Source organism: Peromyscus maniculatus, chromosome 2 (assembly GCF_049852395.1).
Source record: "Peromyscus maniculatus bairdii isolate BWxNUB_F1_BW_parent chromosome 2, HU_Pman_BW_mat_3.1, whole genome shotgun sequence".
Lineage (NCBI taxonomy): Eukaryota > Metazoa > Chordata > Mammalia > Rodentia > Cricetidae > Peromyscus > Peromyscus maniculatus.
The window spans coordinates 162,388,959-162,404,565 of NC_134853.1; the positions used below are offsets into that span (position 1 = coordinate 162,388,959).

Here is a 15,607-nt window from a genome sequence, read left to right on the forward strand (position 1 = left end):
AACTGCAGGAACCCTAGAATCCCTGAAATGCACTCCAACTCAGAGGCTGGCCAGTGGCCTCTGGGTTGTTGGTCAGAAGCAGGGATGCAATGCTAAGGGAGTTTGCATTGCTTCAGGGGACCTTTGCTTTAGTATGACTAAGCACCTTTTCATTCTGAAAAGGCTCACTCAAAAACAAAACCCTTGATGCCTCAGCTCAGCTGTAACTGAAAAGCTTGGCTTTTTATTTTTTTTTATTTTTTTTTTATTTTGCTTTTCCTAGTAAAGTTTCCTGCCCTTTTGGGCTCTCTATAGCTCTTTACCCTTACTCTCCCAGCTTTTCCCTCAGGGGACTTAGATCCACTGCCTTTTATTAGCTTGAAGAGACAGAGCTTTGAAGAGGTTTTTAGAAACTTGTCCCTACCTCCTGCATTGCAGGGATGATTTTTAAAGCTTGAAAGAGAACTTAGAGAGGTTTTGCCCTCTTAAGAGGTTTGTTGTTTTCCTTTTGAACTAATCACAGGTGACTCCTATACTAATATCTTCAGGTGATTCTAATATTTGTCTTCCAGAGAGAGAGAGTTCTGAAAGGCTTTAGTTTTTAAGAGAGCTTTTAGTTTGAGAAAGAAAGAAAAAGACTTTTTAAAGGGATTTTTCCCAAATTTCCCAAGAAAAACTTTAGGTTTTTTGTTTGTTTTTGTTTTTGTTTCTGTTTTTCAGAGCTGAGGACCAAACCCAGGGCCTTGTGCTTGCTAGAAAGCTTTTTAGTTTAAGCGAAAGATTTCTTTTTCCCAAGAGAGAAAGACCAACTTTTCCCAAAACTTCTAAACTTAAACTTTGGCTTTTTACACCCCCATTTTTGCCTCAGGGAGAAATCACTTTCTCCTGCTGCTTAGACTTAGCATTTCAGCTGTCCCCATGTCAAAAGCTTCCATAGGAAACTTTTTCTTCCCCATAAGCTCAAAGAAGAGCTTTTTTACTACCTGTAAAGCTCAAAAAAAGATTTTTTCCCAGTTTGCGTTCATAGCCCCCAAAGTTAGAAAATTGAAGAGTTTTTCTGTCTAGTTGCCTTACTTATTTTTTTCTAAACGATCTTACACTTCTAAGTTTTTCCTACACTATATTACTACACTATATCTTAAACTTATTTTTCAGATAGAAATAGAGAAAGGGATAGAAGATTTTGTGCCCAGATCGTAACCCCCAGAGAGACCACCAAGGACGAGCATACCAGAATGCAAAAGCAAGGTTTATCTGTTACAACTTTGACAGGGAACTCAACTCAAGCCATCTCAAGTGAGGCAGAGAAGAGTTACTCTTTCTTGGGGAAGTCAGTTTTTATAGGCAAAACCCATAAAATTTCTTAGAGGGGAGGGGGTTAGTACGGGTCCATCCTTGAATGGTCCCGTTTTTCCCTGGCCTGGACTTTATCTTATTCTAGCTTATCTGTTTGCCCTGTCAGGAGTTTTACAACTCCTCTCTGGGGTCTGGTCATGTTATCTCCGGAGAGGGGCATCTCGTGGTTAATTGGTTACCATCAGGCATCCTGACTCTGTTCTTTTGAGTTCCTGGGGCTGGCGCCATCATTTCTGGTGACTTGAAACTGGCCTGGGTCTATCTATATTGAGACATCGTTGTCTAAGGCCCCCTTTTTGAGGGTCTTGTTGTGCCTAGATAGCGTCCCCAAAGCCGCCACTGGAGACTTTAGGTACAGAATGCAAAAGTAAGGTGTATTCTAAGTTTATAAGCCTCCAGGGAGGCTCTTCCAAATCTCTCACTCACAGCAGGGAGGTTGGAAGGAGCGCTCCCCTTTCTTTGTGAGGCTAGTTCATAAAGGCACAGACCATATAATTTATTTTAACCCACCTCCCTTTTTAGTCTTTTGGTCAAATATCCTGTGTTTTCCAAAGTCCCTGTAGCAGATACAGCCACCTGGGGAAAAGGGGTCTAAGTTCTTATCTACACTTAGGAATCCTGGTTTAAGCTTCTCTTTGTCTGTAGGGGATAGAGTGGGGGTTTTTACTGAGGTATCACAGAAGATAGAAAATTTTGACAGAAGAGAATTTTGTGTTGCAGCATCGGTCATCCTTCCAGTCCATTTTCCTTTTCTCTCGAGGATAAAACCCCTGCCCCACAATAATATATATACTTTCGTCAAAAACTCTATAATAAAACTATTATTTTCCTTTTTCTTTAGTCCCCATTACTTTGTCTTTATTCCTTGTTCATTTGTCTATAGTCCCCCGCTTTTGTCTGTAGTCCCCCCTTTCTTTTCTTTTTTCTTTAGTCCCCGTTCATGGCGCCATTATGCGGGGTGTTTACCCACCAACCCCACAGATGCCCAGTGTTTTCTTGAGTATGAGCAGCAGGAAATATTAGATAGAAAGATTTAGATTGTGAAGATAAACAGATAGAAAATAAAGGATAGCCTCAAGAGGGCCTGGAACCTTTTCCAACTGCCCACTGGCTCTGCCCAGGGTATTTACAGAGACGCCAAGGTGTGGAGCAAAGAACCTCCCCCCAGCACAGCCAAGTGCAGACCATATCAGACACCTGCACTCAGGCCCGTGGTCCTGATCATCCCCTCTATGAGGACCTGTTGGGTAAAGCCACGAGGAACCTGAAAATGGGCTCCCACACATATCACAGGGCAGTATGATACAGAATAGTTGCTGAGTGTTGGAGCCCAGTCTAGGCACCATACTGAGTTCCAGCTAAACTTAGGTACACTGTGAAACCCCATCTCAAAAGATTCAGAAACTAAGTCCATCAATCCATAACTAACAAGTCACTGTGCCTTAGTTGGGTCAATGAATTGGTGAGTAACTTTTGCCTTAGTTAGTCTAAGTCTTTTCATGGGTGAAGATCTGATCCACTCCACACAGACACCATCAAAATTCCAAAAGAAGTGGGTGGCGCCTCAGTCATTCAATCAGACTTCAGATTTCATCTGGGAGGTGTGTCGAAAGGTATATAAGGGTCAGAACCATCAGATATCCTCAGTCTTGGAGCCAGGAGCCTCTTGGAGTCACCGTCTCCCAGGGCTGGGATCTGGAAATCTGTTACCAGTGTTCAGATCAGGTAAGTAAGTCCTTTACCTCCATCAAGTCACCCTGTCTCACCCAGAATCTAGCCTTAGGTTCCCCTCAATGTATTATTTCTATCTCTTTTAGCTAATTTTTTTGTTTTTATGACAAGAATTTCCTATATAACTCTGCCTGGCCTCAAGTTCTCAGAGATTCTGCTGGATAATAATCAGAGTCAGCAAGTTTTGTTTATGTCAAAGTCATTATTTGAGTCTGTTTGTAGTGTCCCTGTTTAGAGGCAGTTCCACTGTGAATATCAGGGTGAACTCCAGGAAATTCTGGGGGGTAGTTACATATGAATCAGTCAAAAGATTTGACTGTGCTAGTCTTTTTCATTTTCTTCCTTCCTTCCTTCCTTCCTTCTTTCCTTCTTTCCTTCTTTCCTTCCTTCCTTCCTTCCTTCCTTCCTTCCTTCCTTCCTTCCTTCCTTCCTTCCTTCCTTCCTTCCTTCCTTTCTTTCTTTCTTTCTTTCTTTCTTTCTTTCTTTCTTTCTTTCTTTCTCTTTCTCTCTCTCTTTCTCTCTCTCTCTCTTTCTTTCTCTCTCTCTCTTTCTTTCTCTTTCTCTCTCTCTCTTTCTTTCTTTGTTTCTTTCTTTTCCTTTCTTTTTGATATTTTGACATGTCACAGAATCTCTCTGTAGAACAGGCTGACTTGAACTCATAGAAATTGTCTCCAAGTGATGAGATTAAAAGCATGTGCCACGAACGCCCAGCTTGTGCTGATGTTTAGGTCAATTTAAATCAGAAATGGTTGTGTATACCTTTAATCCCAGCACTTGGGAGGCAGAGGCAGGCAGAGCTCTCTGAGTTCAAGGCCAGCCTGGGATACAGATTGAGTCCTAGGACAGCCTAGGCTGAGATCCTGTAACAACAACCACAATAGCAAGAAGTCCTTTTTCTCTGCTGGTTGATCCATGGTCCCATCATGGAGACTAGGATGTTCTGAATCTTGCAGGAAGCAGCCTGCTTCCCTGGTCTCAGTGTTCAAATTATAATGTCCCATTAGTTTGGGGAGACCTCAAGTAGGATGTTCTAGAACTCTAGGGGTAAATAACCATGATATTGGACTAGTGAGTTTCTTGAATGTGACATGTAATTATCATTTCCATCCCAGCGTCCTTTCCAGATGCTTTACAAACATTACAGACCTAGGCAGTGGCTACTGAAGGGTTATTGACCAACTTTTTACTTTTTAGTGTTTTTTTTTTTTTTTTTTCCGAGACAGGGTTTCTCTGTGTAGCTTTGCGCCTTTCCTGGGACTCACTTGGTAGCCCAGGCTGGCCTCGAACTCACAGAGATCCACCTGCCTCTGCCTTCCGAGTGCTGGGATTAAAGGCATGCGCCACCAACGCCCGGCTGGTTTTGTTTTTCAAGACAGGGTTTCTCTGTGTAGCTTTGGAGCCTGTCCTGGAACTTGCACTGTAGAGTAGGCTGGCCTCCATCTCATAGAGATCTACCTGGCTCTGTCTCCCAAGTGCTGGGATTAAAGACATGGGCCACCACAGGTGGGCTGTTTCTTTCTTACTCTGTTCAGCTCTGTAGCACAGAGAATACAAGCTTGCAAGCCTCCTGAAACATCAGGACCAGTGATAACCAACAAGTGAAGTGAATAACTAATGATGTCCATCTCAAAGATTCTCTCAATTATTCCAGGCTGGGTCAGCCAGGTGAACAGAGACTGGCAAGGTTGGAAACTGGATGTTTCCTTTGCTTTCCTTGCGGTCCTGGAGAACTGATCACATGGGTGAGCCTTCAGGCTTCCTGGAGAGCCCTTAGTGGAAATGGACTCACCTGAACTGTGGTTGGAATAGGATGGGGTGTTTGGGAAAGAGCATGCTTTTGAGAGGCTTCACATTGCAGACAGGAGAAGTGTGGCTTTAAAACCCTCACATGGTGAACAAAATGTGAAAACTGAGATGTCCACCATCACCACAGAGAGGTCCTTGTGTGGGAAGAAGGGCCTCCTAAGTTTTCTGAATGATGTCTTTGCTTTCATGCTTCCTCAGTATTATTATCCCTGAAAACCAGTCATGATGGGAGACCAGGCCCCACCCACACTCAAGCAGCTGGCAAGACAGAGGCTGCTGAGGGAGGAGGACTTGACACTTTCTATTCTGGAGGACCTGCCTGTGGGACTGCTCCCGGAGATGTTTGAGGAGGCCTTCAATGACAGACGTACAAACATCTTGAGGGCCATGGTGTCTGCCTGGCCTTTCCCAGACCTTTCTGTAGGAGCCCTGATAAAGAATCCCCACCTGGAGACTTTGAAAGCTCTGCTTGCTGGACTAGATGTGCTGATTGCAGACAAGGTTCATCCCAGGTAATCAGGGCCCCTCTAGGGTGGAGGAAGGCTGTGGAGGTGCAGAGAAGGAACAATTGGGGACAGGGAGAACTTGGCCAAAGGTGGATCAGAGGATTCTTATAGCATCAGCGTAGAGAACTGTAGAGGATTGGGCCAGGTCTCAGGCGTCTGGGCAATTAATGGCAAATGTGGAGGGCACAAGAGTAGACATAGTCACTGAGGAATAGGCCTCTCCCTGCCAGCTCCACAGTTAAAAATGGAATTAGGCTGGGGTTAATGGGAATGGAATGGAGAGAAATGAGATAGATGCCTTGCTGGCAAAGACCATTTTCACTGAGCATGAGACTTGATCTAGAAAAAGCAAAGATATGGAAGGGAAGCTGATATGAGATGTGGACAAGAAGTAGACTGTAAGATGTATCTTGTCTTATTGTCTTATTTTATGGGAATTCTACCTGTTTTACCAACAGGAGGTCAAAACTCAGAGTGCTTGATTTGACGGATGTGGACCATGACTTCTGGAGCATTAGGGCAGGAACCCATGAAGGTGACTGCTCACCACAAGCCGAGAGGCAGGAGCAACTAGTGGAGATCTGTCCTAACTCTGAGGTGAAGAAATGTTTTAAGGTAGTAACTGATCTTGAACTCATAAAGGCCAGGTTCAATCAATGTGACTGGTACTTGTTACGGTGGGCCCAGCAGCAAAAAGATTCCATTCATCTATGCTGTAGAAAGCTGAAGATTTGGGATTCACCGGTCCTCGCTGCTGTACAGATCTTCAAATTGATAAATCTAGACTGTATCCTGAAGCTGGAACTGACCCAGTGGTCACTTGAATTCATGGTACAGCTTTTTCCTTACTTGGAGCAGATGAGAAATCTTCACACCCTTGAGCTAAAGGGAATTCGGAAGCCCTTAAGATCTGCTGCTTCTGCAGAGCAAGAATGGATAAGCATGTTGCTTTCTCTAATCTCCAAATTCCCTTGTCTCCAGAATCTCTCCGTATCTAATATCTACTTTTTAACAGGCTGCCTTGAAAAGTGGCTCAGGTAAGGAAGGATGGAGAGCTTCCTCCAGAACATAGTAACCATATCCTTTTCTCTACAGATTAGTGGGTCCTTGATGGTCTGACCACTGTGAACCTAGCAGTGGTGGAGACATAGGTTAACCCGGCAGATGAGCCCTATGCTCAGACATGTGTGAACAGGCACTAGCACACCTGCAATTGCTCATGCGTAAAAGGTTGTTTAGGGTCCAAAAAGGGGTTGAGTAGATGGGGAAAAGGTGATATTGGGTTTGAAGTTGGGGAAACTGGACACAGCAGTGGGGAACACACATATCAGGGGACTCTTTTTTTATGTATTAAGAAAAATTTTTCATTCATTTTACACACGAATCAAAGACCCCCCTCTTCCCTCCTCTCCTCACCTCAGCACACCTTCCCAGCCCACCCTCCACTCCCACCTACAAGAACGCAAGGCCTGCCATGGGGAGGCACATCCAGTAGAAGCAATTCCAAGCCCTTCCCCTGCCTCTAGGCTGTACAAGGTGTCCCATCATAGGTAGGGTGATATAAAAAGCCCGCTCATTCTCCAGACATGGATTCTGATCCTACCGCCCGGGGGGTCCCCCAAGCAGATCAAGCTATGCAACTGTCTCACCATGCAGGGGGCCTAGTTCAGTCCCATGCAGGCTCCACAGCTGTTGATCCACCTTTCATGATTTCCCACTGGTTTGGTTTGGTTGTCTCTGCATGTTTCCCTAACATGATCCTGATGCACTTGCTCATAGAATCCCCCTTTCTCTTTGACTGGACTCCTGGAGCTCTGCCTGGTGTTTGGCAGTGAATCTCTGCATATGCTTCCATCAGTCATTGGAGAAAAGCTCTATGATGACAGTTAGGGTTTTCACCCATCTGATCACTGGAGAAAGCCAGTTTAGTTTGGGCACCCTCTCCACCATCTGGGATCATTCTTGGGGATTCTAGGCAACTTTCCCAGCACTGGATTTCTCTATATCCCCATGATATCTCTCTATCATGGTATTTCTTCATTGCTTTCCCCATCCATCCCTGTTCCAACTCATCCATCCCATTCCTTTATGTTCTCATCCCCTATTTCCAAACCTCCACTGCCTACTCCTCATCCCCATTTTACTCATGGAAATATATATTTCCCCTTCTCAGGGCGATCCATGCATCCCTCTTTGGGTCTTCCTTGTTAGTTAGCTTCTCTGTATTTGTGGATTGTTGTCTAATTATCCTTTGCTTTACATCTAGTATCCACTTATGAGTGAGTACATACCATGTTTGTCCTTCTCAGTTTGGGTTACCTCACTCAGGATGATATTTTCTAGTTCCATCCACTTGCCTGCAAATTTCATGATGTCTATTGGTTGAAATATTAAGGCATCTCCACCTAGTTAAAAGGGAGGTTTATTTTGTGGGGTAACTTACAAGTGAAGGGATAGGTTACAGGTTCCGGGAAAGGTGAAGTACAATCCAGCTGTGTTCTCTGGAGAACTCTGCTCAGTCTACCTCCAGCATCCAGGATCCAGGAACCAAGAGAGCCTGCACTTCCAGATCTCAGGTCTTCAGCGCTCCTGTCTCACGCCCCACCTTGTAGGCATGACAGCTACCAGAAGCATCATTTGGGGTAGTAATTCCTGGACAGAGCTGGAACAGCTACACACTACAGATGTCATTGTTTCTCCGTGCTAAGTAGTACTCCATTGTGTATACATACCACATTTTCTTAATCCATTCTTCACTTGAGGGGCATCTAGGTTGTTTCCAGGTTCTAGTTATTACAAATAATGGTGATATGAACATAGTTGAGCATGTGTCCTTGTGGTATGTTTGAGCATTCCTAGGGTATATGCCCAAGAGTGGTATAGCTGGGTCTCCAGGTAGATTGATTCCCTATTTTCTGAGAAACTGCCATACTGATTTCCAAAGTGGCTGTACCAGTTTGCACTCCCACCAACAGTGGAGTGTCCCCTTTGCTCCACATCCTCTCCAAGATAAGCTGTGTGCAATGCTTTTGATCTTAGCCATTCTGACAGGTGTAAGATGGTATCTCAGAGTTATTTTGATTTGCATCTACCTGATGATTAAGGATGCTGAGCAATTCCTTAAATTTGAAATTCCTTTTGGTCATTTGAAATTATTCTTTTGAGAATTTTCTGTTTAGCTATGTAGTCCTCTTTTGTTTGTTTGTTTTTGTTTATGTTTTGTGTTTTGTGTCAAGACAGGTTTCTCTGTGTAGTTTTAGTACCTGTCCTGGATCTCACTCTGTAGACCAGGCTGGCCTCGAACTCACAAAGATCCATCTGGCTCTGCCTCACAAGTGCTGGAATTGAAGGTGTGTACCACCACCACCACTATATCCATATTTTAATTGGATTGTTCCTTACTTTGATGTCTGGTTTGTTGAGTTCTTTATGTATTTTGGAGATCAGTCCTCTGTCAGCTGTGGGGTTGGTGAAGATCTTTTTCCCATTCTGTAGGCTCTTTTTGTCTTCTTGACCATGTCTTTTGCCCTACAAAAGAGTCTCAGTTTCAAGAGGTCCCATTTATTAATTGTTGCTCTCAGTGTCTGTGCTACTTGAGTTATACTTAGGAAGTGGTCTCCTGTGCCAATGCATTCAAGAGTATTTCTACTTTTTCCTCTATCAAGTTCAGTGTAACTGGATTTATGTTAAGGTCTTTGATCCACTTGGACTTGAGTTTTGTGCATGGTGACAGATATGGATCTATTTGCCATCTTTTACCAGGTTGACATCCAGTTATGCCAGCACCCTTTGGTGAAGATACTTTCTTTTTTCCATTGTAAAGTTTTGGCTTCTTTGTCAAACAAAAATCAGGTGATCAAATGTATGTGGATTAATGTCAGAATCTTTAATTTGATTCCATTGGTCCATATGTCTGTTTTTATGCTAATACCAGGCTGGTTTTTATACTATAGGTCTATAGTAGAGCTTGATGTCAGGGATAATGGTGCCTCCAGAAGTAGTTTGGTTGTACGGGATTCTTTTAGCTATCCTGGGTTTTCTTTTTTCCAAATGAAATTGAGTTTTGTCCTTTCCTGGACTGTGAAGAATTGTGTTTGAATTTTGATGGGGAGTGCATTGAATATGTAGATTGCTTTTGGTAAGATTGCCATTTTTACTTTGTTAATCCTACCTATCCATGAGCATGGGAGATCTTTCCATTTTCTGATATCTTCTTCAATTTCTTTCTTCAGAGACTTAAAGTTCTTGTCATACAGGTCTTTCCTTTGCTTAGTTAGAATTACACCAAGGTATTTTATATTATTTGTGGCTGTTGTAAAGGGTGATGGTTCTCTGATTTCTTTCTCAGCCCTTTTATCATTTGTATATAGTTGATTTTTTTTTTTTTGAGTTGATCTTGTATCCTGCCACTTTTCTGAAGGCGTTAATCAGCTGTATGAGTTCCCTGGTAGAATTTTTTGGGGTCACTTATATATACTATCATATTGTCTGCAAATAGTGAAATTTTGACTTCTTCCTTTCCAATTTGTATCCCCTTGATCTCCTTTTATTGTCTTATTTCTCTAGCTAGAACTTCAAGTACAATATTGAATAAATATGGGGAGAGTGGTCACCCTTGTCTTGTTCCTGAATTTAGTGGAATCACTTTGAGTTTCTCTCCATTGTTTTTGATGTTGGCTGTTGACTTGCTGTTAATTGCCTTTATTATATTTAGGTTTTTTTCCTTACTTCTGGTCTCTCCATGACCTTTATCATGAAGGGGTGTTGGATTTTGTCAAAGGCTTCTTCAGCATCTAATGAGACGATCATGTGTTTTTTTTTCTTTCAGTTTGTTTATATGGTGTATTACTTTGACAGATTTTTGTATGTTGAACCATGCTTGCATCCCTGGGATGAAACCTACTTAGTCATTGTGAATAATTTTTTGATGTGTCCTTGGAGTATGTTTGCCAGTATTTTATTGAATATTTTTGCATTAATGTTCATGAGGTAGATTGGTCTGTAATTCTTTCTTTGTTGCATCTTTGTGTGACTTGGAAATCAGTAACTGTAGCCTCATAAAAGGAGTTTGGTAATGTTCCTTCTGCTTCTATTGTGTGGAACAATTTGAAGAGTATTGGAATTAACTTTTCTTTGAAAATCTAGTAGAATTATTTGTTGAAATCTTCTGGTCCTGGACTTTTCTTGGTTGGACTTTTAGGTGACAGTATCTATTTCCTCAGGGGTTGTAGGTCAAATTAGTTTATCTGATCTGGATTTAACTTTGGTATGTGATACCTATCCAGAAAATCGTCCATTTCTTTCAGATTTTCCAATTTTGTGGACTACAGGTTTTTTGAAGTATGACCTGATGATTCTCTGGATCTTTTCATTGTCAGTTGTTATATCTCCCTTTTCATTTCTGATTTTGTTAATTTGGATGCTCTCTCTCTCTGCCTTTGGTTAGGATGGATAAGGGCTTGTCTATCTTGTTGACTTTTTTCAAAGAACCAACTCTTTGTTTCATTGATTCTTTATATTGTTCTCTTTGTTTCTATTTCATTGATTTCAGCTCTCAATTTTATTATTACCTGGTGTCTATCCCTCCTGGGTAAGGTTGTCTCTTTTTGTTCTAGAGCTTTCAGGTGTGCTGTTAAGTCATTAGTGTGAGATTTCTCCAACTTCTTTATGTGGGCATTTAGTGCTATGAATTTTCCTCTTAGCACTGTTTTCATAGTGTCCCATAAGTTTGTCTTTGTAGTAAATTCATTTTCGTTGAACTCTAGGAAGTCTTTAATTTCTTTATTTCTTCCTTGACCCATTGGTGCTTAAGTTGAGCATTCTTCAGTTCTCATGAGATTGTAGGCTTTCTGTAATTTTGTTGTTGAAATCTAACTATCAGCCATGATGGTCTGATAGAATATAGGAGGTTTATTTTAGTTTTTGTATCTGTGGAGATTTGTTTTGTGACTGAATATGTGGACGCTTTTATACAAGGTTTCATGGGGTGCTGAGAAGAAGGTATATTCTTTTGTGTTAGGGTGGAATGTTCTGTAGATATCTGTTAAGTCCATTCAAGTCATAACATCAGTCAGGTCCCTTATTTCTCTCTTAAGTTTCCATCTGGCAGATCTGTCCAGTGATGAGAGTAGGGTGTTGAAGTTTCCCACTATTAATGTGTGGGGTTTGATGTGTGGTTTAACTTTAGTAATGTTTCTTTTACATATGTGAGTGCTCTTGTATTTGGGGCATACATGTTCAGAATTGAAACTTCATCTTGGTAGATCTCTCCTGTGATGAGTATATAATGTCCTTCTTGTTCTCTTTTGATTTTTAGTTTGAAGTCTATTTTGTTGGATACTAGGATAGCTACATCAGCTTGTTTCTTAAGTCTATTTGATTGGAAAGACTTTTCTCAGCCTTTTATACTGAGGTAGTGTCTGGCTTTTAACTTGAAGTGTGTTTCTTTTTCTTTTTTTTTTTAATTAGGTTTTTTGAGACAGGGTTTCTCTGTGTAGCTTTGGAGCCTGTCTTGGAAATCACTCTGTAGACCAGCCTGGCCTTGAACTTGGAGATCCACCTGCCTCTGCCTCCTGAGTTTTGGAATTAAAGATGTACAACACCACCACCACTGGGCAAGGCATGTTTCTTATATGCAGCAGAAAGATGAGTCCTACTCTGTATCCACTCTGTTAGCATGTGTCTTTTTATAGGTGAATTAAGTCCATTGATATTAAAGGATATTAATGACCAGTGATTAATTCCTGTTATTTTTTGGTGGTAGTGTTGTGTTCATTTCTCTTCTTTGGGATTTACTACTGTGGGGTTATCTATTGCCTGTGTTTTCATGGGTGTATCTGACTTCCTTATGTTGGAATTTTCCTTCTAGTGCTTTTTATAGGGCTGAATTTGGGGATAGGTATTGTTTAAATCTGGTATTGTCTTGGAATGTCTTGTTCACTCTATCTATGGTGGTTGAAAGTTGTGCTGGGTGTATTAGTCGAGGCTGGCATCCATGGTCTCTTAGTGTCTCCATTACATCTGTTCAGGACCTTCTGGCTTTCAAAGTCTCCATTGAGAAGTTGGGTTTTATTTGATGGGTCTCCATTTATAAGTGACTTGGCTTTTTCCTTTGCTCTTCTTACTATTCTTTTTTTATTCGGTGTTTTAGTGGTTTAATTATTATGTGAGAAGGGAACTTCTTTGGGCAGTCTAGTCTATTTGGTTTTTTATTAGTTTCTTTTATCTTCATAGATATTTCCTTCTTTAAGTTGGGAATGTTTTCTTCCATGATTTTGTTGAATATATTTTCTGTGCCTTTGAGTTGGTATTCTTCCCCTTCTTCTATCCCTATTATTCTTAGGTTTCACCATTTCATGGTGTCCCAGATTTCCTGGACATTTTGTGTTATGACTTTTTTGGCTTTGGTGTTTTCTTTGACTGACAAATTATTTCCTCTATTGTACCTCTACACCAGAGATTCTGTCGTCTTTCTCTTGCATTCTGTTGGTTTTGCATGCATCTGTGCTTCCTGTTTGTTTACCGCGATTTTTCTATGTCCATCATTTCCTCTGTTTGTGTCTTCTTCATTATTTATATTTCAATTTTCAGATCTTGGACTGTTTCCTTCACATGTTTAATTGCTTTTTAATGGTTTTTTTGGCCTTCTTTAAGGGATTTATTGATTTCTTCCAATTTTTTGTTTGCCTTTTCCTCAATTTCTTTAAGTGAATTCTGCATTTTTCTTTAAAGGCCTCTAACATCTTCATTTTTAAGGTTGCTTTCTTCTGCTTCTTCTACCTTGTGATGTTTAGGTCTTGCTGTTATAGGAGGCTAGGTTCTGGTGATGCCGTATTGCTCTTTATGTTGTTATATGTATTTTTGCCCTGATGTCTACTCATCTCTTCCTCTATTAGGTGCAAGAGGTGCCTGTGTCAGAATGAGCTGCTATTGGTACACTCTGTGCTGGTTGTGTCTGTATCTCAATCTTAGCTCTTGGTTTAATTGGAGCTGGCAGATTCTGTATATCAGGGAGCTACTCCTATTCCAATCCAAGCTAGCTGATTCTGTGGCTCAGTCCCTCTTGGTCTTCTCAGGGCTCTTGGTTTAGTCAGAGCTGGTGGATTCTTTTTCTCATGAAGCCTCTCTTGGTCCAATGAGAGCTAGTAGATCAGGAATCCACATGAGAGCTGGTGGATTCCTTGTCTCAGGAAGTTACTGGGGTCTCGGGCAGGTGGGTATTGGAGTAGGGTGTGTGTCGTTTAGATTGCAGGGTTTGATGGGGGTTTTTGGTGGGGAGAGCCTGGCCACAGGAGTTTTCACTGCAGGTCAGCAATTGGGGCAGAGGTGGATGGGGGTTCCTGAGGACTGGTTCTTCCCCAGGATCTGGGTCCTAGAGTCAGGACTCTCTGGGTGTGAGAAGAGTCACTCAACTCGTGATCCAGTGAGAGCTGGCAGATTGGTTTCCTTGTCACAGGAAATTACTGGGGTCGCAGGCAGATGGGTATTTTGGTAGGGTGTGGTCTTGTGGATTGCAGGGTCTGATGGGGGTTTGGTAGGAGGAGCCTGGCCTCAGGGGTTTTCCCTGCTGGCCAGAAACTGGGCTAGAGTTGGGTGGGGGTTCCTGGGGACTGTCTGTGCCCCAGGGCCCATATCAGAGGATTCTTAAAGACACTGCTAGGATGAAGCTGAATGAATCCATCATATAGACAGACTAAATTTTGGAAAAGCATCATCTGCCTTGCTTTCATTCCCACCAATCCTCTTCAATACTATTTGGCATAACTAATCTCTTGATGTCTCCCTAGGTGTCTGAAGAACCCCATGAAGACCCTGTCAATCGGTGACTTCTGGCTCTCCCATTCAGACTTGGACTACCTGAGCCAGTGCCTGAACATCCAGGAGCTCAAACATCTGTACCTGATAGGTGTAGAGCTATCTGATTCATGCCCTAAGCTTCTTGGGGTTCTTCTTGAGAGAATCTCGAGTACCCTGCAAACCCTGGAATTGGAAGAGTGTGAGATGAGGGACTGTCATTTCAATGCTATCTTGCCTTCCCTGAGCCAATGCTCCCAGCTTACTATGGTCAATTTTTGTAATAATAACATCTCTTTGCTTGTCCTGAAGAATCTTCTACGTCACACAGCCAAGCTGAGCAAGCTGACCCATGAGAAATACCCCGCACCTCTGGAATGCTATGAGGAATTGAGAATACTTAAAGACAAATTTATGCAACTTTGTCCTGAGCTGCTGGATATACTCAGAGCCGAGAGGCAGCCCAAGAAAGTCTCCTTTTCTACAAGAACCTGCTTGAACTGTTTTCACTGCTGTTTCTATAACCTGGAGGACAAACTTTTTTGCCTTTGTCCATAGGTAGGATAAGGTTTCTTCTGGTACTAAAAATGGAAGCCTAGTGTTGGGAGTGTATGTATACTTTGGACATCCTTGATTGCCTATAATAAAATGTGCTGAGTTTTATGGGTTGCTAGTGTGTTTTCATCGGAGTGCACAGCCCACTTATTTCCAGCATTTCAATATCTGTTTCTTTCCCCATCGCCATATCCAAGTCATGGCATGTGACAGACATGTCTCTCATCAAGGGGTTCTATAGCTTATGGCTTCACAGTGCTTAATATATTGGAAAGAAAATGGAGTGCAAAGGGTTCAGATCACAGGGACTCGGGTTGACATGAAGAACAATGGGATGAATGGACAGGAGACTGGTAGAGTCAGAGAGAAAATTATATGCATTTCTAAGTGATGATTTGGCATCAGAGAAATAATTAATACTTGTAAATGTTGTTCTGGTAGCTTTTAAAGGTAGTGTGGGACCCAGTAACCTGGAGGAGTATTGTCTGGTGTTCTTCACAGTTAGTGATTTTTCAGGACACAGTGCATTAAGAATACCAGGAATTTTTTTTTTCCATGACAGGGTTTCTCTGTGTAGCTTTGAGCCTTTCCTGGAACTCTGTAGTCTAGGCTGGCCTCTAACTCACAGATATCTGCCTGCCTCTGCCTCCCGAGTGCTGGGATTAAAGGTGTGCACCACCACTGCCCGGCAAATACCAGGAATTTTAATCATGCAGGGATGTCTCCTCAGTGGGGATAAAAAAATCAATACCTACATTCCATCTTGAAAACCCAGAGTGGATTTTGTTGAGGACCTAGAGAGCTTTAGCTATAGAGGCAGACTTCACCCAAATTCCCCAGAATGATTATCCCAGACTACAGGTCACATATACTTTACGGCC

The 15,607-nt window shown here is 42.1% G+C and overlaps 1 protein-coding gene across 2 annotated transcripts; it reads left to right on the forward strand.

The window, feature by feature from the left end:
• On the forward strand, positions 1 to 14,834 carry LOC143272057 (oogenesin-3-like). 2 transcript variants are annotated; one of them, XM_076565627.1, is made up of 4 exons: positions 1 to 3,060; positions 5,093 to 5,384; positions 5,837 to 6,415; positions 14,165 to 14,834. In XM_076565627.1, the coding sequence occupies exons 1-4, from the start codon at positions 2,835 to 2,837 to the stop codon at positions 14,727 to 14,729; spliced, it is 1,662 nt and encodes a 553-aa protein (XP_076421742.1). In that variant the 5' UTR covers positions 1 to 2,834; the 3' UTR covers positions 14,730 to 14,834. The 2 variants fall into 2 exon arrangements, with proteins under 2 accessions (XP_076421742.1, XP_076421743.1); XM_076565628.1 differs by having other exon boundaries at positions 2,977 to 3,060; positions 5,071 to 5,384.
• Positions 14,835 to 15,607: the final 773 nt, after the last annotated feature.

Excerpts from the sequence above, each read along its gene's own strand:
- LOC143272057 (XM_076565627.1), top strand. The coding sequence starts at position 2,835 with ATGGGTGAAGATCTGATCCACTCCACACAGACACCATCAAAATTCCAA. Across the intron at positions 5,385-5,836 it reads GCAGACAAGGTTCATCCCAG|GAGGTCAAAACTCAGAGTGC; the intron begins GTAATCAGGGCC and ends TTTTACCAACAG. Across the intron at positions 6,416-14,164 it reads TGCCTTGAAAAGTGGCTCAG|GTGTCTGAAGAACCCCATGA; the intron begins GTAAGGAAGGAT and ends ATGTCTCCCTAG.